General features: G+C 36.7%; 1 protein-coding gene across 1 annotated transcript in view; it reads left to right on the plus strand.

Annotated features, from left to right (window-relative positions):
* Positions 1–345: 345 nt before the first annotated feature.
* The window catches only part of LOC121950716 (coiled-coil domain-containing protein 113-like), a 31,616-nt gene continuing 6,584 nt past the window's right edge, over positions 346–25,377 (plus strand). Inside the window, exons 1-2 of the mRNA XM_042496799.1 lie at positions 346–492; positions 1,080–1,215. Of these exons, the coding sequence (XP_042352733.1) occupies positions 401–492; positions 1,080–1,215 (228 nt within the window). The 5' untranslated portion in view covers positions 346–400. The remainder of the gene's footprint in view (positions 493–1,079; positions 1,216–25,377) is intronic.

A 25,377-nucleotide genomic window follows, 5' to 3' on the forward strand; every position in this document is an offset into this window, starting at 1 on the left:
GGTGTGGTGACATATGTTTGATCCATATTGCAGTAGCGCATATTATAGTAGAATGTGACAGTATAAAGGGATTTTTCACAAGATATGCCTTTAGAAAAAACTCGTTAAAATCGTCACCTATTGATTATATTCACGCACAAAATGCTGCTCTTATCACAGCACTCCCAACTAGAAAGGTCTTCCCACGGCCCTGATAGTTGGTGGTTTCATAAGATTGTTATACGTTAAATCTCATAACCACTATATAGTCTTCAAATGAATTATATAATGGATGTCATAATCATTAATCACTTTTTCTTTGCTGCCTTTCTTCTTTGCAGAATTTAGAGATTTACGCGGGCACGTGAAGGCAACACTAGCCCTAGCAACCACTGTAGAGGTTCAGTGTACCTTAGCAACCATGGAGGATGAGTCTTCTTTGGTGGAAGAAAAGGGAAAAGAGGTCACACAAGAACAAAAAGAGCTTCTCTACAAGCAAGTCCAGGAACTTAGGTAATGGAAATAAATATTCCACAATATTCTAGCTCACCCGTGAAGTTTGTGTACATAAAGATGGCTTTATTAGCCCACTTTTTTGTGCAACTTGCTAACGTTAGCCATTAAAGCTATAGCTTACACTAGCCGTTGTTTAGCAATTAAATATTAGCCTACATAATCATATCACTAAAATGATTGTTGCTAAAAAATAAGTACCCTAAAGCCTATGATTTAACCCATAGAAACATAATTTTACTCTATTTGTATGTCTTCTAGGAATAGATTTTCGTTCTGTTTCTATCCGCGAGCCATATGAGTAGAGAAAAGAAGTATTACTACATACTCTAAACTCAGTTAATTTACATTAAGACTCAAGTGTTATATTAAAATATTTGTTGAGGTCGTTTGCATTTTAATATCACCTCTGTAACCATACCCCTCAGTAACCTGTTTTCATAATAACCATATGTTTTCCCAAAGAAATTATCAGAGGTGAGATTAAATTTCACAGGTGTTGGGTTCACCATTCAAACGTAAGAAAACAAACTTTTAGCTTCAAACATTTTCTGCATTAAAGTTGTTGATATTCATTTCCACCCAAGATGCTCCAATGCAGTACTCCTGGCAGAGATCGACATGTTTGAGCGTTTCATCGGACGCATGGACCCTCAGGACTTGGTGACCCAGGCTGGGGGAGACGGTCTGTATCAGGCAGGAGCCCACCAGCTGGAGAGTGGGGTGAGTACATGGCATTTTTTTTTAATGTAGACCTACTAAACTATGACATATATTAAAACGTTTTATTACATACTATACTTTGGTCGTTTTTCCTGACATACTAAATCTAAACATGACTGTTTAGGATTTTATACATGACCATATGACGTTTTTTTTATGACTTTTTATGATGTAGCCTACTGTCTCTACTTTTTAGAGATATACAATACTATGACATTTTTTTGACGGTAAGATCATTCTGCATTATGACGTAAATGTTTTTGAACCAAATACTGTACTGTGACGTTTTGTGATTTTTTTAGAAGGACATACTAGATTATTAAGTTTTACTCTGTTTTTTTAAGAAACGTAATACAGTATGATGTTTTGTTGTTTTTTGAGGGGCATACTATGTGTAGGTGCCAGATTATTATTATTATTATTGTTATTATACACCTTATGTCGTCACGTCAGGTGATTGTGTCACGTGGTGCTGGAACACCGCTGACAGTCAGTTTTTGTGAATGAATGGAGGAGAGGGGTTGACAGGGGAAGTTCTAATTTTTTGCTGACCACATTTTGCTTTATACATTTTGTCACTTTTTTGATCGCTGTTTGCTACGTTGTTGCACACCTGTTCCTGCACCTGTTCCTGCAACTGTTTTTTACTATAAATCCAGAGAAACGCAGTAATCGGGGTCGTCTCACTCATTCAGTGACATCCAGCGTCTCCGGCAGGTTAGTGTTCCTCTGCTCAGCCTCTCGGCGGCTCACTTTTAAAGCCTGAGAGGTGTGTGTAGTTGTCGGGGCGTCGGGTCGCCGCTGAGCGTCTTGTCATGTGTCTGAGAGGCGGAGGGCCACTGCGGTCAAGCCAGCACCCAGGACATTTTGCGTTGCACACGGTTATAGCGTGGAACACTGATTTGCAAATGAAAGCCCGCTGCTGGCGTAACTGATTTAACAGCAAGTCAATGACCGTATACTGGGACGTAACATTTCAAAATAAAAGCCATTTGAAATATCAGAAGTAATTAATGGTTGCAGCTAAATGAGGATTCATACAAAAACTTTGTTTCCACAGACTGGACCAAATATGAGGACAATCTGATGTGGAATTAAAAAAAATTAAAAAGCCATTTCAAATTTGAAAATCAGCAAGATTTCTGGCCTATTTTAATTTGAGTTTAAAAAGAAACTCCCTGTTTCCATAGACTCATTGTTACTCAGACTCATGGGAAACCACCCCACAACATGACTGACCCTATATCAGGGCGAGGATGTAGTGCACTATAATAGACAAGGGAAGTTCAAAATGCTCGGGCGTCACATGACTAATGGAGGCTTCCTTTAGATCCGGAAGTTTCTGGCGGGCCATTTAAATACATAATAAAGAGAGACAAAACTCGGATTTTTGCGAAATAGCAGTCAATAACTGCATTGATTTACAATATCGATGGAGCGCATCATATGTAGTTTAATTACTATATTGTTTTTTATTGTAAAACTTGCTAATATCTGAGGATTAATGTACAAAATATATTAAATCTATAATATATATATATAATTTTATATGTAAAATTTATAATTACATAGAATAGATATGAGTGATGTTTGTACAACATACATGTATATGGTTATGCTGACATATTTTAAACTTACCATGGTGACGCGCAGGTTTCTGTTTATTGCTTATTGATTATTTATTGCCCTGACATTGGGTCAGTCACATTGTGGAGTGGTCTCCTATGAGTCTAAACCAAAATGAGTCTGTGGAAATAAGGAGTTTATTTTTAGTCTCCAAATTAAAATATGCCAGAAATACAGCTCATTTTTTCATATTTGAGATGGCTTTTATTTTGAAATTCAAAATCAAATTGCCCTGATATCGGGTCAGTCAGATTGTGGGGTGGTCTCCTATGAGGCTAAACCAAAATTAATCTGTGGAAATAGGGAGTTTATATTTAATCTCAGATTAAAATAGGCCTCAAGTCTAGTTGACTTTTCATATTTGAGATTGCTTTTATTTTGAAATTCCACATCATATTGCCCTGATATTGGGTCGGTCATGTTGTGGGGTGGTCTCCTATGAGTCTGAACCTCATGTTCAGTCGAGTCTGTGGAAACAAAGTTTTAGTATAAATCCTCTTTTAGTTGCAACCATTTATTATTTCTGATATTTCAAATGGCTTTTATTTTGAAATGTTACATTCCAGTATCCAGTTATTGACTTGCTGTTAAACCAGCCTACACTTCATCAATGACAGTTACGCCAGCAGCAGGCTTTCATTTGCAAATCAGTTGTTTCACACTCTTATCATAATGTCTTCTCTACTCGTACAACGCAAAATGTCGTGGGGGCTGGCTTGACAGCAGTGGAAGGTCTAGGTTTTTGTGTGTGGTTTGGGCTCTGTGCGCGTGTATGTGGATTGCGTGCTTGCTCTGCACGCTGTGGCTTTTGTTGTTGCTGGCTTCATATTGGATTCTTTCTGTGACAGTCATTTCTGTGTGTGTTCAAAATGAGTGGATCACATGTGGATTCAACTGGTGGAAAACCTGGAAAGGAAAAAAGAACAATCACTCTGACTGAAAAGGCTCTGAAATCAAAATCACGTAATTACAAAAGGAACGGAAAAAGGAAAGTGAACAAAATAAAGAGTCAAATATTGTCTCTCAAAGAGCTCATAAAAGATTATGACAACGTTTCACACGTTAAAGCACGGTTGGATGTTTTGCTGCAGCTTGAAAATGCCACTGCATTGCACAAATCTCTGTTGCCTTTATTTCCACCTGATGAACAGGAAAGACAAAACACATGGTTACTGAGCATCACTGGGTACAACCAAGGATTTATTGAGGATGTTAAAGTGTGGCTTACAGAAACTGGGAAATCGCAATACAAGCCTCTGCCAGTGGAGGGAGACAGAGCTCAAGTGGATATGACTGAGGAAAAGGAGCCTCAAACATTTAAATAGGATGAACAGGATGACATATTGTCATGTAACAGCATATCAAACATAAGCAGCAGAAAGCAGGGGTCAAAATGAAGAGTTTTGCTCAACCTCATCTGCAAGTATCAGAGCAGAAGCTGAAATGGCTGCCTTGCTTGCCCGTCAAAAACTACTGAGAGAAAAACATGCTCTTGAAGAGGGGGAAGAATGATTAAGAAAACGGAAGGAACAGCTTCAGCTGGAGTCTGGTATAGCCGCATCTGAAGCGAAAGTGAAGGTTTTAAGAGCCTCGAGATCTCGTGTTGGCAGTGCTGCTTCCCGATGAACCAACGACATGGAGTCATATTTTGAGAAAAGTGGCAAAACTGCTGAACCTCTGAATGTTGACAATGAGACTTTTGTCCCTCATAAACACCTAAAGGAAAGTAAAACAGTAACTGGAAATACTGAGTCACATTTGAGGAGCTCAACACAAAGGGAAACACACACTATCATGCATCTCCACCAGGGGCCCTCAGAGCCCATAAGACAGAGCACAGTTTCCCATGCAACAGCGCCTCCTGCAGCTCATCACAGAGATGTCCACACACCCTTTTCTATGAACAGCAGTAGTGACCAGAGTAACATACTGTCCATAATGGAAAAACAAAGTAAAATTACCACAATGCTGGTACATCAACAGTGTCTTGCGTCATTGCGAATGAGAGAGATCCAAATATTTGATGGTAATCCCCTACAGTTCACCACCTTCATGCTGACATTTGAACAAATAATTGAGACCAAAACTGATAATCCTGAAGATTGCCTGCACTTCCTGGAGCAGTACACCAGGGGGCAGCCCAAAGAACTGATTCAAAACTGTCAACACATGACTGATGGCACTGGATATCTGAAGGCAAAGGCTTTACTGCACAAACACACATCTGCATATTTGGAGAAGTCACTTCGTGGCCCTCAGTCAAATCAGAGTATGGAAAGGCTTTACAGGCATATATTCTGTTCCTGCGTGGATGTTGCAATGTGATGGAGGAGATTGAAGGTCTGTGTAAATTGAATATACCTGTTAGTATGCTCATGATAATTAAGAAACTGCCTTTCTCGCTCAAGAGCAAAAGGAAGTAGTTTTGCCACTACTGTTACTTTGGTGGAAGGAAAGACTTAAACTGAAAACAATCTCGAAGACGGTCAGTCATTGGAAGAGGTTTGCTTCTACTGCAAGGGTGGACACATGCTTGAGTGGTGCCCTCTATTGAAAAAGAACAAGTTTGCTTTGGCTGTTTGTGTGCACAGGGCACATCAGTAAGGAGTGCAGGAAATGTCTCGCTTGCAAAATGTGTGGTTTAAAACACCCTAACATGCTTCACATCAAGGACAAGAGAGCAGATGCAGATAAGGCAAGAGCAACTCAGAGGGTGTAGTGGACAGTTCTCTGGTTGCATTTCAAACCAGTGGTCTCACTGGGGCCAGATGTATTTGAACGAGACTGCAAGCTCGCCATCGTACCAGTGAAGGTAAAATCAAAGAAAGGTCAAAGGACAGTGGAAACCTACACCTTTTTGAACCAACGAAGCTCAGCATCTTTCTGCACTACAGGTCTGATGGATAGACTGAATCTTTCTGGGAGAAACACAGATTATTTTACATACCATGGGCCAAGAAAAATTTGTTGATGGATTTGTTGTGTCAAACTTAGAGGTGGCTGGACGGGACAGCGATTGGTGGTGCGACATGTCGGATGTCTTCTTGCAATGTAGAATGCCCATTAGTAGGAGTAACATCCCACGTCAACAAAATCCGCAAAAATGGCCTCATTTGAAACGTGGACCATTACGAGATAGATGCAAATGTGTTGTTAGGCCTGAATGTGCCTTAAGCTTTGGAACCATTGGAAGTCATCCGGATGGGGGACGACGGGCCATATGCCATAAAGTCAAATGTGTCTTACCTAAATTCCATCAGCATGTCCAGATCCCCACCAGAGGAAGAAGTTTCCTGGATCAGGTGTAAACAAATATTCTTGATGGCTACAAAGCCCTCCCATACCCTGACTTTGGCCTGTCAGATCATATCTCTCTGCTCCTTCTCAAACCAACCATTAAAACTGTTAAAGTGTGGACAGATGAAGCCACAGCAGCTCTACAGGACTGTTTTGAGTGCACAGATTGGCAAATGTTCAAAGATGCTGCCACTCAAGATAATGAGATCAATCTTGAAGAATATTCATCTTCTGTGACATCTTATATCATATATCATCAAATGTGTTGATGACGTGGTGATCACAAAGACTGTGGGATCATTCCGCAACCAGAAAGCCTGGATGAATGGGGAGGTGAAGACTCTTCTTGGAGCAAAAGCTGCCTTTCAGTCAGGGGACAAGGAGGCATACATCATCGCCAGAGCACGACTGAGAGCTGGCATCAAGGCTAAGAGGAAACATCAGCAGAGACTGGAGAGAGACTTCAACAGCAACAGCACTAAAGATATGTGGCAGGTGATTCAAAATGTCACAGGCTACAAAAGCAGGAGTGCCCCCATCATATGTGAAGCCACGCTGCTGGACGAGCTGAACACACGCTCGCTTTGACCTCCTCATTAGGGACTCAGCTATGAAGTCTACTCCACCTCCAGAGGACCGGCCACTCTCTGTGACCACAACAGATGTGAGAAAACTCGTGCTGAGGGTGAATAGAAACAAGTCCGCCGGCCCCGACAACATTCCTGGACATGTACTAAAAACTTGTGCTGATCAGCTTGTTAATGTTATAACTGACATTTTTAACATCTCACTCTCACAGAGTGACTGTTCAATCCGGCCTCAAGACAGCCATCATTGCTCCTGTACCTAAAAGGTCTGCTGTGTCTAGTCTTAATGACTACCACCCTGTGGCTCTTAGCCCCATCCTGATGAAGTGCTTTGGGAAACTGGTTCTCCAGTACATTAAAGACAACATCCCTGCCAGCCTGGACCCTCACCAGTATGCTTTAAGAAGCAACAGATCCACAGACGATGCCATATCTACTGCTCTTCACTTAGTCTTCACTCACCTGGAGAATAAGAACAGCAACATCAAGATGTTGTTTGTTGACTTCAGCTCAGCATTCGACACAATCTCTCCCATAAAGCTGATTGGAAAACTTAACTCTCTGGGCTACAGAGTACAACACTCTGCAACTAGATACTGGACTTCCTCACATGCAGACCCCAGAGAGTTTGGATTGGCAGTCACGTGTTTTCTACATTAGAGTACGATGACCTCACACTGAATGGACCTGACTTTACAAGTACATTGACTGGAGTCCTGATCAGATTCAGGAAAGAGCCTGTGGTCCTGATGTCTGACATAAATGCCATGTTTCATCAGGTTCGAGTGCCAGAGAAAGATGCAGACCTGTTGCGATTTCTGTGGTGGCACAGTGGAGATTTCAGTCAGTGTGTAAGCAAGTACAGAATTCTTGTTTGTTTGTTCAGGGCAATATCAGCTGCGCCAGTAGAAGAGTGGCCTGTTAACCCAGATCACTCACAAGAGCTTCCACCTGGAGACCCGGAGGTCAAGGTATCAGCAGCAATTGCAGCGTCAGCAGCAACATATGTTGATGATGCTGCAATGTCCTTGATCAACGGTACTGCATCCTGGACATGCCTCACGAGGGTGCTGGCCTAGATTCTAAGACTCAAGAGTTTGCTTTCGCATCTCAGAAGAAAGAAGGACATGCATACTCCCAATAATGAGTTGTGTTGTGGTTATCCTTCATTGCGAGAGATAAAGGAAGCTGAAATAGAGATAATCAGATTCTGCCACAGGAAAAGATTCTCATAGGAGTTTTCTCCAAAGGGGAAACAGACTCAATCTGAAGTTGGAGGATAGTGTGTTGAGAGTTGGAGGGCAAGTTAGTAAGGCTGCCATGCCTCAAGAATCCAAGCATCCTACCATACTAGCCAAAGATCTTCACATCTCTGACCTCATCCTACAACAGATTCAAGAGGTAGGATTGGTGACAGAAATCATGTGCTGTCAAGACCACGCCAAAAATACTGGATCCTTGGCGCCAGTGGTTCTATATGGAAGATGTGTCACCTGTCGTTAGCTTCATGGAGCTACAGGTCAACAGCAAATGGCGGACTTGCCTGCAGATAGAGTTTCTTCAGAATAACCTCCCTTCAGTTATGTTGGAGTGGACTATATCGGCCCATTTGATATCAAGTGTGGGAGGAGCCATGTCAAGAGGTATGGAGTAATCTTCACATGTTAAGCGATAAGGGCTATACATCTTGAGGGCTCTATTGCTGGACACAGATTCCTTTATTAATGCCTCACAATGCTTCATTGCAAAAGGAGGATAAGTACGGGGGCTATGCTGAGACAATGGCACCAACTTTATTGTTGCAGAACGTGAGCTGAAACGAGCTATTGAAGGATGGAATCTGGAAAAGATCAATGATGCACTTTCGGTGAAGGGAATCAAGTGGACCCTCAATTCTCCCACTGGATCACATCACAAAGGAGTATGAGAGAGGTTGATTCACTCCATCAGAAAGGCTCTCAACTCGACTCTGAGGACACAAAATCGGGATGAGGAAGGACTCCACACTGTTTTCTGTGAGGTGGAATCAATCTTCAACAGCAGACCCATCACCAAGGAATCCATAGATCCAAACGACTTGGAGGCTTTACACCCAACCACCTTCTACTTCTCAGAACCAACCCAAGTTTACCACCTTGTCTGTTTCAGAGGGAGGACATCTATGCACGCCAACATTCGAAGCACGTTCAAAATATGTCAGATCTATTCTGGAAAAGGTGGATGAAAGAATGCTAACCACATAGATGTCGTTCTCATAGAATCCTGGATCATCGGCTGGATCATTGGCAGGATCATCGAAGCAATTCCAGAAAGAAGGGAACTGGTACGAGAAATCCAGATCAAGTCTCAGACCGGCAGTATCTACAGGCCTGTACCCAAGATCTGCCTTCTGCAAGAGTCACCAGAATCCTGATTGCGGTTTGGATCGCAATGTTTTGGATGTTTTTTGTGCTGACGTTGGTTAAGAGTGGTGGTAAAGATCACTCTCTCCTAAAGGTCATGTGCTAGTAACCTCTGACCTTGAGAAGAAAGATGTCAACATAAACTCCATATGGACTATACTAACCCTTATTATGCTTTCACCTATGTGTAATATATTTGTAATTATTACTGTGTTGTGACTGTAATAATTAGCAGCCGGAATGTAGGTGCCAGATTATATTTGTATTGTAATTATACACCTTATGTCGTCACATCAGGTGATTGGGTCACATAGTGCTGGAACACAGATATCACTGCTGGCAGTCAGTCAGTTTTTGTGAATGAATGGAGGAGAGGGGGTGACAGAGGAAGCCCTAATTTTTTGCTGAGCGCATTTTGCTTGATACATTTTGTCACTTTTTTGAAGTGGAACTTGCTCTGGAATGTTTGATGCAACTGTTTTCTACAATAAATCCAGAGAAACACAGTCATCTGAGTCGTCTCACTCATTCAGTGGCAGCCAGAGCGTCCAGCAGGTTAGTGTTCCTCTGCTCAGCCTCTCAGCAGCTAACTTCTGAAAGCCTGATAGTCGCCACACTATGCTATGATGTTTTTTTTACAAGATACTATGTTACTACAATGTTAATAGGTCATTTTTTTTACATGCTATAATATTGTGTTTTTGGCGATTTTTGAGACATTCCATGCTATGACTTGTCTCGGCAGGCTATTTTATTTGTTTTGAGCTGTTTTTTGGACGTTATCTCTTTTTTCGCGATACTATAGTATGCCATTTTGAGTAATGTTTTTTGAAATACTATTTGAGGGTGTTTTTGGTTGTTTTTTTGCCACTTCCATGCATTGAATTCTCTTGGCCCAAAAACAGCTTAAGACCACATGAAATAATGTGAAAACATCGGCATAGTATAAAATGTTGCAAAAACAGCCCAAAACACCGTAATATAGCATGTCGAAAAAAAGACAGAAAATGCCAAAATATGTAATACATCATTTAACATGTTAAAAAAATGGTCAAAAAAATCGCATACTATACTATGGCAAAAATGTCAAATTTGTCCCAAACATGGCTAGAAAACCACTTGATATAGCTTGTAGAGACGCGTCGTAGTATACAAAGTAGAAAAAGGCAAAAAGGACAAAAAAGGCCAAAAACGTCATATTTTGGCATGTTGAAAAAATGGCGAAAAATCGCATACTATACTATGGCAAAAATGGCAAATTTTGACATGTCCCAAAAATGGCTAAAAACTACTTATTAAAGCTCATGGAGACGTCGTCGTAGTATACAACGTGGAAAGAAAGGTCAAAAAAGGACAAAAACGTCACATTTTAGCATGTTGAAAAAATGACGAAAAATCGCATACTATACTATGGCAAAAATGTCAAATTTTGACATCTCCCAAAAATGGCTAAAAACTACTTATTAAAGCTCTTAGAGACGCGTCGTAGTATACAAAGTGGAAACAAAGGCCAAAAAAGGCCAAAAATGTCATATTTTGGCATGTTGAAAAAATGACGAAAAATCGCATACTATACTATGGCAAAAATGTCAAATTTTGACATCTCCCAAAAATGGCTAAAAACTACTTATTAAAGCTCTTAGAGACGCGTTATAGTATACAACGTGGAAACAAAGGCCAAAAAAGGACAAAAACGTCACATTTTAGCATGTTGAAAAAATGGCGAAAAAATCGCATACTATACTATGGCAAAAATGTCAAATTTTGACATGTCCCAAAAATGGCTAAAAACTACTTATTAAAGCTCATGGAGACGCGTTATAGTATACAAAGTGGAAAGAAAGGTCAAAAAAGGACAAAAACGTCACATTTTAGCATGTTGAAAAAATGACGAAATATCGCATACTATACTATGGCAAAAATGTCAAATTTTGACATCTCCCAAAAATGGCTAAAAACTACTTATTAAAGCTCATGGAGACGCGTTATAGTATACAAAGTGGAAAGAAAGGTCAAAAAAGGACAAAAACGTCATATTTTAGCATGTTGAAAAAATGACGAAAAATCGCATACTATACTATGGCAAAAATGTCAAATTTTGACATCTCCCAAAAATGGCTAAAAACTACTTATTAAAGCTCTTAGAGACGCGTCGTAGTATACAAAGTGGAAACAAAGGCCAAAAAAGGCCAAAAACGTCATATTTTGGCATGTTGAAAAAATGACGAAAAATCGCATACTATACTATGGCAAAAATGTCAAATTTTGACATCTCCCAAAAATGGCTAAAAACTACTAATTAAAGCTCTTAGAGGCGCGTCGTAGTATACAACGTGGAAACAAAGGCCAAAAAAGGCCAAAAACGTCATATTTTGGCATGTTGAAAAAATGGCGAAAAATCGCATACTATACTATGGCAAAAATGTCAAATTTTGACATCTCCCAAAAATGGCTAAAAACTACTTATTAAAGCTCATGGAGACGTGTTATAGTATACAAAGTGGAAAGAAAGGTCAAAAAAGGAAAAACGTCACATTTTAGCATGTTGAAAAAATGACGAAAAATCGCATACTATACTATGGCAAAAATGTCAAATTTTGACATGTCCCAAAAATGGCTAAAAACTACTTATTAAAGCTCTTAGAGACGCGTTATAGTATACAAAGTGGAAAGAAAGGTCAAAAAAGGACAAAAACATCACATTTTAGCATGTTGAAAAAATGGCGAAAAAATCGCATACTATACTATGGCAAAAATGTCAAATTTTGACATCTCCCAAAAATGGCTAAAAACTACTTTAAAGCTCATGGAGACGCGTTATAGTATACAAAGTGGAAACAAAGGTCAAAAAAGGACAAAAACGTCATATTTTAGCATGTTGAAAAAATGACGAAAAATCGCATACTATACTATGGCAAAAATGTCAAATTTTGACATCTCCCAAAAATGGCTAAAAACTACTACTTATTAAAGCTCTTAGAGGCGCGTCGTAGTATACAAAGTGGAAACAAAGGCCAAAAAAGGCCAAAAATGTCATATTTTGGCATGTTGAAAAAATGACGAAAAATCGCATACTATACTATGGCAAAAATGTCAAATTTTGACATCTCCCAAAAATGGCTAAAAACTACTAATTAAAGCTCTTAGAGACGCGTCGTAGTATACAAAGTGGAAAGAAAGGCCAAAAAAGGCCAAAAACGTCATATTTTGGCATGTTGAAAAAATGGCGAAAAATCGCATACTATACTATGGCAAAAATGTCAAATTTTGACATGTCCCAAAAATGGCTAAAAACTACTTATTAAAGCTCATGGAGACGCGTTATAGTATACAAAGTGGAAAGAAAGGTCAAAAAAGGACAAAAACGTCACATTTTAGCATGTTGAAAAAATGGCGAAAAAATCGCATACTATACTATGGCAAAAATGTCAAATTTTGACATGTCCCAAAAATGGCTAAAAACTACTTATTAAAGCTCTTAGAGACGCGTTATAGTATACAAAGTGGAAAGAAAGGTCAAAAAAGGACAAAAACGTCACATTTTAGCATGTTGAAAAAATGACGAAAAATCGCATACTATACTATGGCAAAAATGTCAAATTTTGACATCTCCCAAAAATGGCTAAAAACTACTTATTAAAGCTCTTAGAGACGCGTCGTAGTATACAAAGTGGAAACAAAGGCCAAAAAAGGCCAAAAACGTCATATTTTGGCATGTTGAAAAAATGGCGAAAAATCGCATACTATACTATGGCAAAAATGTCAAATTTTGACATGTCCCAAAAATGGCTAAAAACTACTTATTAAAGCTCATGGAGACGCGTTATAGTATACAAAGTGGAAAGAAAGGTCAAAAAAGGACAAAAACGTCACATTTTAGCATGTTGAAAAAATGGCGAAAAAATCGCATACTATACTATGGCAAAAATGTCAAATTTTGACATGTCCCAAAAATGGCTAAAAACTACTTATTAAAGCTCATGGAGACGCGTTATAGTATACAAAGTGGAAAGAAAGGTCAAAAAAGGACAAAAACGTCACATTTTAGCATGTTGAAAAAATGGCGAAAAAATCGCATACTATACTATGGCAAAAATGTCAAATTTTGACATCTCCCAAAAATGGCTAAAAACTACTTATTAAAGCTCTTAGAGACGCGTCGTAGTATACAAAGTGGAAACAAAGGCCAAAAAAGGCCAAAAAAGGTCATATTTTGGCATGTTGAAAAAATGGCGAAAAATCGCATACTATACTATGGCAAAAATGTCAAATTTTGACATGTCCCAAAAATGGCTAAAAACTACTTATTAAAGCTCATGGAGACGCGTTATAGTATACAAAGTGGAAAGAAAGGTCAAAAAAGGACAAAAACGTCACATTTTAGCATGTTGAAAAAATGGCGAAAAATCGCATACTATACTATGGCAAAAATGTCAAATTTTGACATCTCCCAAAAATGGCTAAAAACTACTTATTAAAGCTCTTAGAGACGTTTATAGTATACAAAGTGGAAAGAAAGGTCAAAAAAGGACAAAAACGTCACATTTTAGCATGTTGAAAAAATGACGAAAAATCGCATACTATACTATGGCAAAAATGTCAAATTTTGACATCTCCCAAAAATGGCTAAAAACTACTTATTAAAGCTCTTAGAGACGCGTCGTAGTATACAAAGTGGAAACAAAGGCCAAAAAAGGCCAAAAACGTCATATTTTTGGCATGTGAAAAAATGACGAAAAATCGCATACTATACTATGGCAAAAATGTCAAATTTTGACATCTCCCAAAAATGGCTAAAAACTACTAATTAAAGCTCTTAGAGGCGCGCGTCGTAGTATACAACGTGGAAACAAAGGCCAAAAAAGGCCAAAAACGTCATATTTTGCATGTTGAAAAAATGGCGAAAAATCGCATACTATACTATGGCAAAAATGTCAAATTTTGACATCTCCCAAAAATGGCTAAAAACTACTTATTAAAGCTCATGGAGACGTGTTATAGTATACAAAGTGGAAAGAAAGGTCAAAAAAGGACAAAAACGTCACATTTTGGCATGTTGAAAAAAAATGACGAAAAATCGCATACTATACTATGGCAAAAATGTCAAATTTTGACATGTCCCAAAAATGGCTAAAAACTACTTATTAAAGCTCTTAGAGACGCGTTATAGTATACAAAGTGGAAAGAAAGGTCAAAAAAGGACAAAAACATCACATTTTAGCATGTTGAAAAAAATGGCGAAAAAATCGCATACTATACTATGGCAAAAATGTCAAATTTTGACATGTCCCAAAAATGGCTAAAAACTACTTATTAAAGCTCATGGAGACGCGTTATAGTATACAAAGTGGAAACAAAGGTCAAAAAAGGACAAAAACGTCATATTTTAGCATGTTGAAAAAATGACGAAAAATCGCATACTATACTATGGCAAAAATGTCAAATTTTGACATCTCCCAAAAATGGCTAAAAACTACTTATTAAAGCTCTTAGAGACGCGTCGTAGTATACAAAGTGGAAACAAAGGCCAAAAAAGGCCAAAAACGTCATATTTTGGCATGTTGAAAAAATGGCGAAAAATCGCATACTACACTATGGCAAAAATGTCAAATTTTGACATGTCCCAAAAATGGCTAAAAACTACTTATTAAAGCTCATGGAGACGCGTTATAGTATACAAAGTGGAAAGAAAGGTCAAAAAGGACAAAAACGTCACATTTTAGCATGTTGAAAAAATGGCGAAAAAAATCGCATACTATACTATGGCAAAAATGTCAAATTTTGACATGTCCCAAAAATGGCTGGCTAAAAACTACTATTTAAAGCTCATGGAGACGCGTTATAGTATACAAAGTGGAAAGAAAAAGTCAAAAAAGGACAAAAACGTCACATTTTAGCATGTTGAAAAAATGGCGAAAAAATCGCATACTATACTATGGCAAAAATGTCAAATTTTGACATCTCCCAAAAATGGCTAAAAACTACTTATTAAAGCTCTTAGAGACGCGTCGTAGTATACAAAGTGGAAACAAAGGCCAAAAAAGGCCAAAAAAGGTCATATTTTGGCATGTTGAAAAAATGGCGAAAAATCGCATACTATACTATGGCAAAAATGTCAAATTTTGACATCTCCCAAAAATGGCTAAAAAACTACTTATTAAAAAGCTCATGGAGACGTGTTCTCATGTAGTATACAAAGTGGAAAGAAAAGTCAAAAAAGGACAAAAACATCATATTTTAGCATGTTGAAAAAATGACGAAAAATCGCATACTATACTATGGCAAAAATGTCAAATTTTGACATGTCCCAAAAATGGCTAAAAACTACTTATTAAAGCTCTTAGAGACGCGTCGTAGTATACAAAGTGGAAACAAAGGCCAAAAAAGGCCAAAAACGTCATATTTTGGCATGTTGAAAAAATGGCGAAAAATCGCATACTATACTATGGCAAAAATGTCAAATTTTGACATGTCCCAAAAATGGCTAAAAACTACTTATTAAAGCTCATGGAGACGCGTTATAGTATACAAAGTGGAAAGAAAGGTCAAAAAAGGACAAAAACGTCATAATTTAGCATGTTGAAAAAATGACGAAAAATCGCATACTATACTATGGCAAAAATGTCAAATTTTGACATGTCCCAAAAATGGCTAAAAACTACTTATTAAAGCTCATGGAGACGCGTTATAGTATACAAAGTGGAAACAAGGTCAAAAAAGGACAAAAACGTCATATTTTAGCATGTTGAAAAAATGACGAAAAATCGCATACTATACTATGGCAAAAATGTCAAATTTTGACATCTCCCAAAAATGGCTAAAAACTACTAATTAAAGCTCTTAGAGACGTCGTCGTATATACAAAGTGGAAACAAAGGCCAAAAAAGGCCAAAAATGTCATATTTTGGCATGTTGAAAAAATGACGAAAAATCGCATACTATACTATGGCAAAAATGTCAAATTTTGACATCTCCCAAAAATGGCTAAAAACTACTTATTAAAGCTCTTAGAGACGTGCGTCGTAGTATACAAAGTGGAAAGAAAGGTCAAAAAAGGACAAAAACGTCACATTTTAGCATGTTGAAAAAATGGCGAAAAAATCGCATACTATACTATGGCAAAAATGTCAAATTTTGACATCTCCCAAAAATGGCTAAAAACTACTAATTAAAGCTCTTAGAGGCGCGTCGTAGTATACAAAGTGTGGAAACAAAGGCCAAAAAAGGCCAAAAACGTCATATTTTGGCATGTTGAAAAAATGGCGAAAAATCGCATACTATACTATGGCAAAAATGTCAAATTTTGACATCTCCCAAAAATGGCTAAAAACTACTTATTAAAGCTCATGGAGACACGTTATAGTATACAAAGTGGAAAGAAAGGTCAAAAAAGGACAAAAACGTCATATTTTAGCATGTTGAAAAAATGACGAAAAATCGCATACTATACTATGGCAAAAATGTCAAATTTTGACATCTCCCAAAAATGGCTAAAAACTACTATTAAAGCTCTTAGAGGCGCGTCGTAGTATACAAAGTGGAAACAAAGGCCAAAAAAGGCCAAAAACGTCATATTTTGGCATGTTGAAAAAATGGCGAAAAAATCGCATACTATACTATGGCAAAAATGTCAAATTTTGACATGTCCCAAAAATGGCTAAAAACTACTTATTAAAGCTCATGGAGGCGCGTCGTAGTATACAAAGTGGAAAGAAAGGTCAAAAAAGGACAAAAACATCACATTTTAGCATGTTGAAAAAATGGCGAAAAAATCGCATACTATACTATGGCAAAAATGTCAAATTTTGACATCTCCCAAAAATGGCTAAAAACTACTAATTAAAGCTCTTAAAAACGCGTCGTAGTATACAAAGTGGAAACAAAGGCCAAAAAAGGCCAAAAACGTCATATTTTGGCATGTTGAAAAAATGGCGAAAAATCGCATACTATACTATGGCAAAAATGTCAAATTTTGACATCCCCCAAAAATGGCTAAAAACTACTTATTAAAGCTCTTGGAGACGCGTCGTAGTATACAAAGTGGAAACAAAGGCCAAAAAAGGCCAAAAACGTCATATTTTGGCATGTTGAAAAAATGGCAAAAAATCGCATACTATACTATGGCAAAAATGTCAAATTTTGACATGTCCCAAAAATGGCTAAAAACTACTTATTAAAGCTCTTAGAGACGCGTCGTAGTATACAAAGTGGAAACAAAGGCCAAAAAAGGCCAAAAACGTCATATTTTGGCATGTTGAAAAAATGGCGAAAAATCGCATACTATACTATGGCAAAAATGTCAAATTTTGACATCTCCCAAAAATGGCTAAAAAATACTTATTAAAGCTCATGGAGACGCGTTATAGTATACAAAGTGGAAAGAAAGGTCAAAAAAGGACAAAAATGTCACATTTTAGCATGTTGAAAAAATGGCGAAAAAATCGCATACTATACTATGGCAAAAATGTCAAATTTTGACATCTCCCAAAAATGGCTAAAAACTACTAATTAAAGCTCATGGAGACGCGTTATAGTATACAAAGTGGAAAGAAAGGTCAAAAAAGGACAAAAACGTCACATTTTAGCATGTTGAAAAAATGGCGAAAAAATCGCATACTATACTATGGCAAAAATGTCAAATTTTGACATCTCCCAAAAATGGCTAAAAACTACTAATTAAAGCTCTTAGAGACGCGTGTAGTATACAAAGTGGAAAGAAAGGCCAAAAAAGGCCAAAAACGTCATATTTTGGCATGTTGAAAAAATGGCGAAAAATCGCATACTATACTATGGCAAAAATGTCAAATTTTGACATGTCCCAAAAATGGCTAAAAACTACTTATTAAAGCTCATGGAGACGCGTTATAGTATACAAAGTGGAAAGAAAGGTCAAAAAAGGACAAAAACATCACATTTTAGCATGTTGAAAAAATGGCGAAAAAATCGCATACTATACTATGGCAAAAATGTCAAATTTTGACATCTCCCAAAAATGGCTAAAAACTACTAATTAAAGCTCTTAGAGGCGCGTCGTAGTATACAAAGTGGAAACAAAGGCCAAAAAAGGCCAAAAACGTCATATTTTGGCATGTTGAAAAAATGACGAAAAATCGCATACTATACTATGGCAAAAATGTCAAATTTTGACATCTCCCAAAAATGGCTAAAAACTACTTATTAAAGCTCTTAGAGACGCGTCGTAGTATACAAAGTGGAAACAAAGGCCAAAAAAGGCCAAAAACGTCATATTTTGGCATGTTGAAAAAATGGCGAAAAATCGCATACTATACTATGGCAAAAATGTCAAATTTTGACATGTCCCAAAAATGGCTAAAAACTACTTATTAAAGCTCATGGAGACGCGTTATAGTATACAAAGTGGAAAGAAAGGTCAAAAAAGGACAAAAACGTCACATTTTAGCATGTTGAAAAAATGGCGAAAAAATCGCATACTATACTATACTATGGCAAAAATGTCAAATTGTGACATCTCCCAAAAATGGCTAAAAAAACTACTAATAAAGCTCATGGAGACGCGTTATAGTATACAAAGTGGAAAGAAAGGTCAAAAAAGGACAAAAACGTCACATTTTAGCATGTTGAAAAAATGGCGAAAAAATCGCATACTATACTATGGCAAAAATGTCAAATTTTGACATCTCCCAAAAATGGCTAAAAACTACTAATTAAAGCTCTTAGAGACGCGTCGTAGTATACAAAGTGGAAAGAAAGGCCAAAAAAGGCCAAAAACGTCATATTTTGGCATGTTGAAAAAATGGCGAAAAATCGCATACTATACTATGGCAAAAATGTCAAATTTTGACATGTCCCAAAAATGGCTAAAAACTACTTATTAAAGCTCATGGAGACGCGTTATAGTATACAAAGTGGAAAGAAAGGTCAAAAAAGGACAAAAACGTCACATTTTAGCATGTTGAAAAAATGGCGAAAAAATCGCATACTATACTATGGCAAAAATGTCAAATTTTGACATCTCCCAAAAATGGCTAAAAACTACTAATTAAAGCTCTTAGAGGCGCGTCGTAGTATACAAAGTGGAAACAAAGGCCAAAAAAGGCCAAAAACGTCATATTTTGGCATGTTGAAAAAATGACGAAAAATCGCATACTATACTATGGCAAAAATGTCAAATTTTGACATGTCCCAAAAATGGCTAAAAAACTATTATTAAAGCTCATGGAGATGCGTTATAGTATACAAAGTGGAAAGAAAGGTCAAAAAAGGACAAAAACGTCACATTTTAGCATGTTGAAAAAATGACGAAAAATCGCATACTATACTATGGCAAAAATGTCAAATTTTGACATGTCCCAAAAATGGCTAAAAACTACTTATTAAAGCTCATGGAGACGCATTATAGTATACAAAGTGGAAAGAAAGGTCAAAAAAGGACAAAAACGTCATATTTTAGCATGTTGAAAAAATGACGAAAAATCGCATACTATACTATGGCAAAAATGTCAAATTTTGACATCTCCCAAAAATGGCTAAAAACTACTAATTAAAGCTCTTAGAGGCGCGTCGTAGTATACAAAGTGGAAACAAAGGCCAAAAAAGGCCAAAAACGTCATATTTTGGCATGTTGAAAAAATGGCGAAAAATCGCATACTATACTATGGCAAAAATGTCAAATTTTGACATGTCCCCAAAAATGGCTAAAAACTACTTATTAAAGCTCTTAGAGACGCGTCGTAGTATACAAAGTGGAAACAAAGGCCAAAAAAGGACAAAAACGTCATATTTTGGCATGTTGAAAAAATGGCGAAAAATCGCATACTATACTATGGCAAAAATGTCAAATTTTGACATCTCCCAAAAATGGCTAAAAACTACTTATTAAAGCTCTTAGAGACGCGTCGTAGTATACAAAGTGGAAAGAAAGGCCAAAAAAGGCCAAAAACGTCATATTTTGGCATGTTGAAAAAATGGCGAAAAATCGCATACTATACTATGGCAAAAATGTCAAATTTTGACATCTCCCAAAAATGGCTAAAAACTACTTATTAAAGCTCATGGAGACGCGTTATAGTATATACAAAGTGGAAAGAAAGGTCAAAAAAGGACAAAAACGTCACATTTTAGCATGTTGAAAAAATGGCGAAAAAATCGCATACTATACTATGGCAAAAATGTCAAATTTTGACATCTCCCAAAAATGGCTAAAAACTACTAATTAAAGCTCTTAGAGACGCGTCGTAGTAGTATACAAAGTGGAAAGAAAGGCCAAAAAAGGCCAAAAACGTCATATTTTGGCATGTTGAAAAAATGGCGAAAAATCGCATACTATACTATGGCAAAAATGTCAAATTTTGACATGTCCCAAAAATGGCTAAAAACTACTTATTAAAGCTCATGGAGACGCGTTATAGTATACAAAGTGGAAAGAAAGGTCAAAAAAGGACAAAAACGTCACATTTTAGCATGTTGAAAAAATGGCGAAAAAATCGCATACTATACTATGGCAAAAATGTCAAATTTTGACATGTCCCAAAAATGGCTAAAAACTACTTATTAAAGCTCATGGAGACGCGTTATAGTATACAAAGTGGAAACAAAGGTCAAAAAAGGACAAAAAACGTCACATTTTAGCGTGTTGAAAAAATGGCGAAAAAATCGCATACTATACTATGGCAAAAATGTCAAATTTTGACATGTCCCCAAAAATGGCTAAAAACTACTTATTAAAGCTCTTAGAGACGCGTCGTAGTATACAAAGTGGAAACAAAGGCCAAAAAAGGCCAAAAACGTCATATTTTGGCATGTTGAAAAAATGGCGAAAAATCGCATACTATACTATGGCAAAAATGTCAAATTTTGACATCTCCCAAAAATGGCTAAAAACTACTTATTAAAGCTCTTAGAGACGCGTTATAGTATACAAAGTGGAAAGAAAGGTCAAAAAAGGACAAAAACGTCACATTTTAGCGTGTTGAAAAAATGGCGAAAAAAATCGCATACTATACTATGGCAAAAATGTCAAATTTTGACATGTCCCAAAAATGGCTAAAAACTACTTATTAAAGCTCTTAGAGACGCGTCGTAGTATACAAAGTGGAAACAAAGGCCAAAAAAGGCCAAAAACGTCATATTTTGGCATGTTGAAAAAATGGCGAAAAATCGCATACTATACTATGGCAAAAATGTCAAATTTTGACATCTCCCAAAATGGCTAAAAACTACTTATTAAAGCTCATGGAGACGCGTTATAGTATACAAAGTGGAAAGAAAGGTCAAAAAAGGACAAAAACGTCACATTTTAGCATGTTTGAAAAAATGGCGAAAAAATCGCATATACTATACTATGGCAAAAATGTCAAATTTTGACATCTCCCAAAAATGGCTAAAAACTACTTATTAAAGCTCTTAGAGACGCGTCGTAGTATACAAAGTGGAAAGAAAGGTCAAAAAAGGACAAAAACGTCACATTTTAGCATGTTGAAAAAATGGCGAAAAAATCGCATACTATACTATGGCAAAAATGTCAAATTTTGACATCTCCCAAAAATGGCTAAAAACTACTTATAATTAAAGCTCTTAGAGGCGCGTCGTAGTATACAAAGTGGAAACAAAGACCAAAAAAGGCCAAAAACGTCATATTTTGGCATGTTGAAAAAATGGCGAAAAATCGCATACTATACTATGGCAAAAATGTCAAATTTTGACATGTCCCAAAAATGGCTAAAAACTACTTATTTAAGCTCATGGAGACGCGTTATAGTATACAAAGTGGAAAGAAAGGTCAAAAAAGGACAAAAACGTCACATTTTTAGCATGTTGAAAAAATGACGAAAAATCGCATACTATACTATGGCAAAAATGTCAAATTTTGACATCTCCCAAAAATGGCTAAAAACTACTTATTAAAGCTCTTAGAGACGCGTCGTAGTATACAAAGTGGAAACAAAGGCCAAAAAAGGCCAAAAACGTCATATTTTGGCATGTTGAAAAAATGGCGAAAAATCGCATACTATACTATGGCAAAAATGTCAAATTTTGACATCTCCCAAAAATGGCTAAAAAATACTTATTAAAGCTCATGGAGACGCGTTATAGTATACAAAGTGGAAAGAAAGGTCAAAAAAGGACAAAAATGTCACATTTTAGCATGTTGAAAAAATGGCGAAAAATCGCATACTATACTATATGGCAAAAATGTCAAATTTTGACATCTCCCAAAAATGGCTAAAAACTACTAATTAAAGCTCATGGAGACGCGTTATAGTATACAAAGTGGAAAGAAAGGTCAAAAAAGGACAAAAACGTCACATTTTAGCATGTTGAAAAAATGGCGAAAAATCGCATACTATACTATGGCAAAAATGTCAAATTTTGACATCTCCCAAAAATGGCTAAAAACTACTAATTAAAGCTCTTAGAGACGCGTCGTAGTATACAAAGTGGAAAGAAAGGCCAAAAAAGGCCAAAAACGTCATATTTTGGCACGTTGAAAAAATGGCGAAAAATCGCATACTATACTATGGCAAAAATGTCAAATTTTGACATGTCCCAAAAATGGCTAAAAACTACTTATTAAAGCTCATGGAGACGCGTTATAGTATACAAAGTGGAAAGAAAGGTCAAAAAAGGACAAAAACGTCACATTTTAGCATGTTGAAAAAATGGCGAAAAAATCGCATTTACTATACTATGGCAAAAATGTCAAATTTTGACATCTCTCCCAAAAATGGCTAAAAACTACTTAATTAAAGCTCTTAGAGACGCGTCGTAGTATACAAAGTGGAAACAAAGGCCAAAAAGGCCAAAAACGTCATATTTTGGCATGTTGAAAAAATGGCGAAAAATCGCATACTATACTATGGCAAAAATGTCAAATTTTGACATCCCCCAAAAATGGCTAAAAACTACTTATTAAAGCTCTTGGAGACGTCGTAGTATACAAAGTGGAAACAAAGGCCAAAAAAGGCCAAAAACGTCATATTTTGGCATGTTGAAAAAATGGCAAAAAATCGCATACTATACTATGGCAAAAATGTCAAATTTTGACATGTCCCAAAAATGGCTAAAAACTACTTATTAAAGCTCTTAGAGACGCGTCGTAGTATACAAAGTGGAAACAAAGGCCAAAAAAGGCCAAAAACGTCATATTTTGGCATGTTGAAAAAATGGCGAAAAATCGCATACTATACTATGGCAAAAATGTCAAATTTTGACATCTCCCAAAAATGGCTAAAAAATACTTATTATTAAAGCTCATGGAGACGCGTTATAGTATACAAAGTGGAAAGAAAGGTCAAAAAAGGACAAAAATGTCACATTTTAGCATGTTGAAAAAATGGCGAAAAAAATCGCATACTATACTATGGCAAAAATGTCAAATTTTGACATCTCCCAAAAATGGCTAAAAACTACTAATTAAAGCTCATGGAGACGCGTATAGTATACAAAGTGGAAAGAAAGGTCAAAAAAGGACAAAAACGTCACATTTTAGCATGTTGAAAAAATGGCGAAAAAATCGCATACTATACTATGGCAAAAATGTCAAATTTTGACATCTCCCAAAAATGGCTAAAAACTACTAATTAAAGCTCTTAGAGACGCGTCGTAGTATACAAAGTGGAAAGAAAGGCCAAAAAAGGCCAAAAACGTCATATTTTGGCATGTTGAAAAAATGGCGAAAAATCGCATACTATACTATGGCAAAAATGTCAAATTTTGACATGTCCCAAAAATGGCTAAAAACTACTTATTAAAGCTCATGGAGACGCGTTATAGTATACAAAGTGGAAAGAAAGGTCAAAAAAGGACAAAAACGTCACATTTTAGCATGTTGAAAAAATGGCGAAAAAATGGCGAAAAAATCGCATACTATACTATGGCAAAAATGTCAAATTTTGACATCTCCCAAAAATGGCTAAAAACTACTAATTAAAGCTCTTAGAGGCGCGTCGTAGTATACAAAGTGGAAACAAAGGCCAAAAAAGGCCAAAAACGTCATATTTTGGCATGTTGAAAAAATGGCGAAAAATCGCATACTATACTATGGCAAAAATGTCAAATTTTGACATGTCCCAAAAATGGCTAAAAAAACTACTTATTAAAGCTCATGGAGACGCGTTATAGTATACAAAGTGGAAAGAAAGGTCAAAAAAGGACAAAAAACGTCACATTTTAGCATGTTGAAAAAATGGACGAAAAATCGCATACTATACTATGGCAAAAATGTCAAATTTTGACATCTCCCAAAAACGGCTAAAAACTACTTATTAAAGCTCTTAGAGACGCGTCGTAGTATACAAAGTGGAAACAAAGGCCAAAAAAGGCCAAAAACGTCATATTTTGGCATGTTGAAAAAATGACGAAAAATCGCATACTATACTATGGCAAAAATGTCAAATTTTGACATGTCCCAAAAAATGGCTAAAAACTACTTATTAAAGCTCATGGAGACGCGTTATAGTGTACAAAGTGGAAAGAAAGGTCAAAAAAGGACAAAAACGTCACATTTTAGCATGTTGAAAAAATGACGAAATATCGCATACTATACTATGGCAAAAATGTCAAATTTTGACATCTCCCAAAAATGGCTAAAAACTACTAATTAAAGCTCTTAGAGGCGCGTCGTAGTATACAAAGTGGAAACAAAGGCCAAAAAAAGGCCAAAAACGTCATATTTTGGCATGTTGAAAAAATGGCGAAAAATCGCATACTATACTATGGCAAAAAATGTCAAATTTTGACATCTCCCAAAAATGGCTAAAAACTACTTATTAAAGCTCATGGAGACACGTTATAGTATACAAAGTGGAAAGAAAGGTCAAAAAAAGACAAAAACGTCATATTTTAGCATGTTGAAAAAATGACGAAAAATCGCATACTATACTATGGCAAAAATGTCAAATTTTGACATCTCCCAAAAATGGCTAAAAACTACTTATTGTAGCTTGTATAGGCGTGCGTCATAGTATACAAAGTGGAAAAAAAAAAAGGCCAAAAACGTCATCATTTTTGCATTTTGAAAAAATGGCCAAAATCAAGTCAAGTCAATTCAAGTCAAGTTTATTTTTTGAGCCCATTTTCACAAAACATGGTTTGCCTCAGAGGGCTTTACAGTGTTCGACATTCCTCTGCCCCGAGACCCTCACATCACTCAAGGAAAAACTCACGAAAAAGAAGTCCTGTAACAGGGACAAAAAAAAAAAAAAACCCTCAGGAGGTGCGGCAGAGGATGATGAGGGATCCCTCTTCCAGGATGGACATGATGTGCAATA

Source organism: Plectropomus leopardus, chromosome 11, assembly GCF_008729295.1.
Source record: "Plectropomus leopardus isolate mb chromosome 11, YSFRI_Pleo_2.0, whole genome shotgun sequence".
In the NCBI taxonomy this organism is placed as follows: Eukaryota; Metazoa; Chordata; class Actinopteri; order Perciformes; family Serranidae; genus Plectropomus; species Plectropomus leopardus.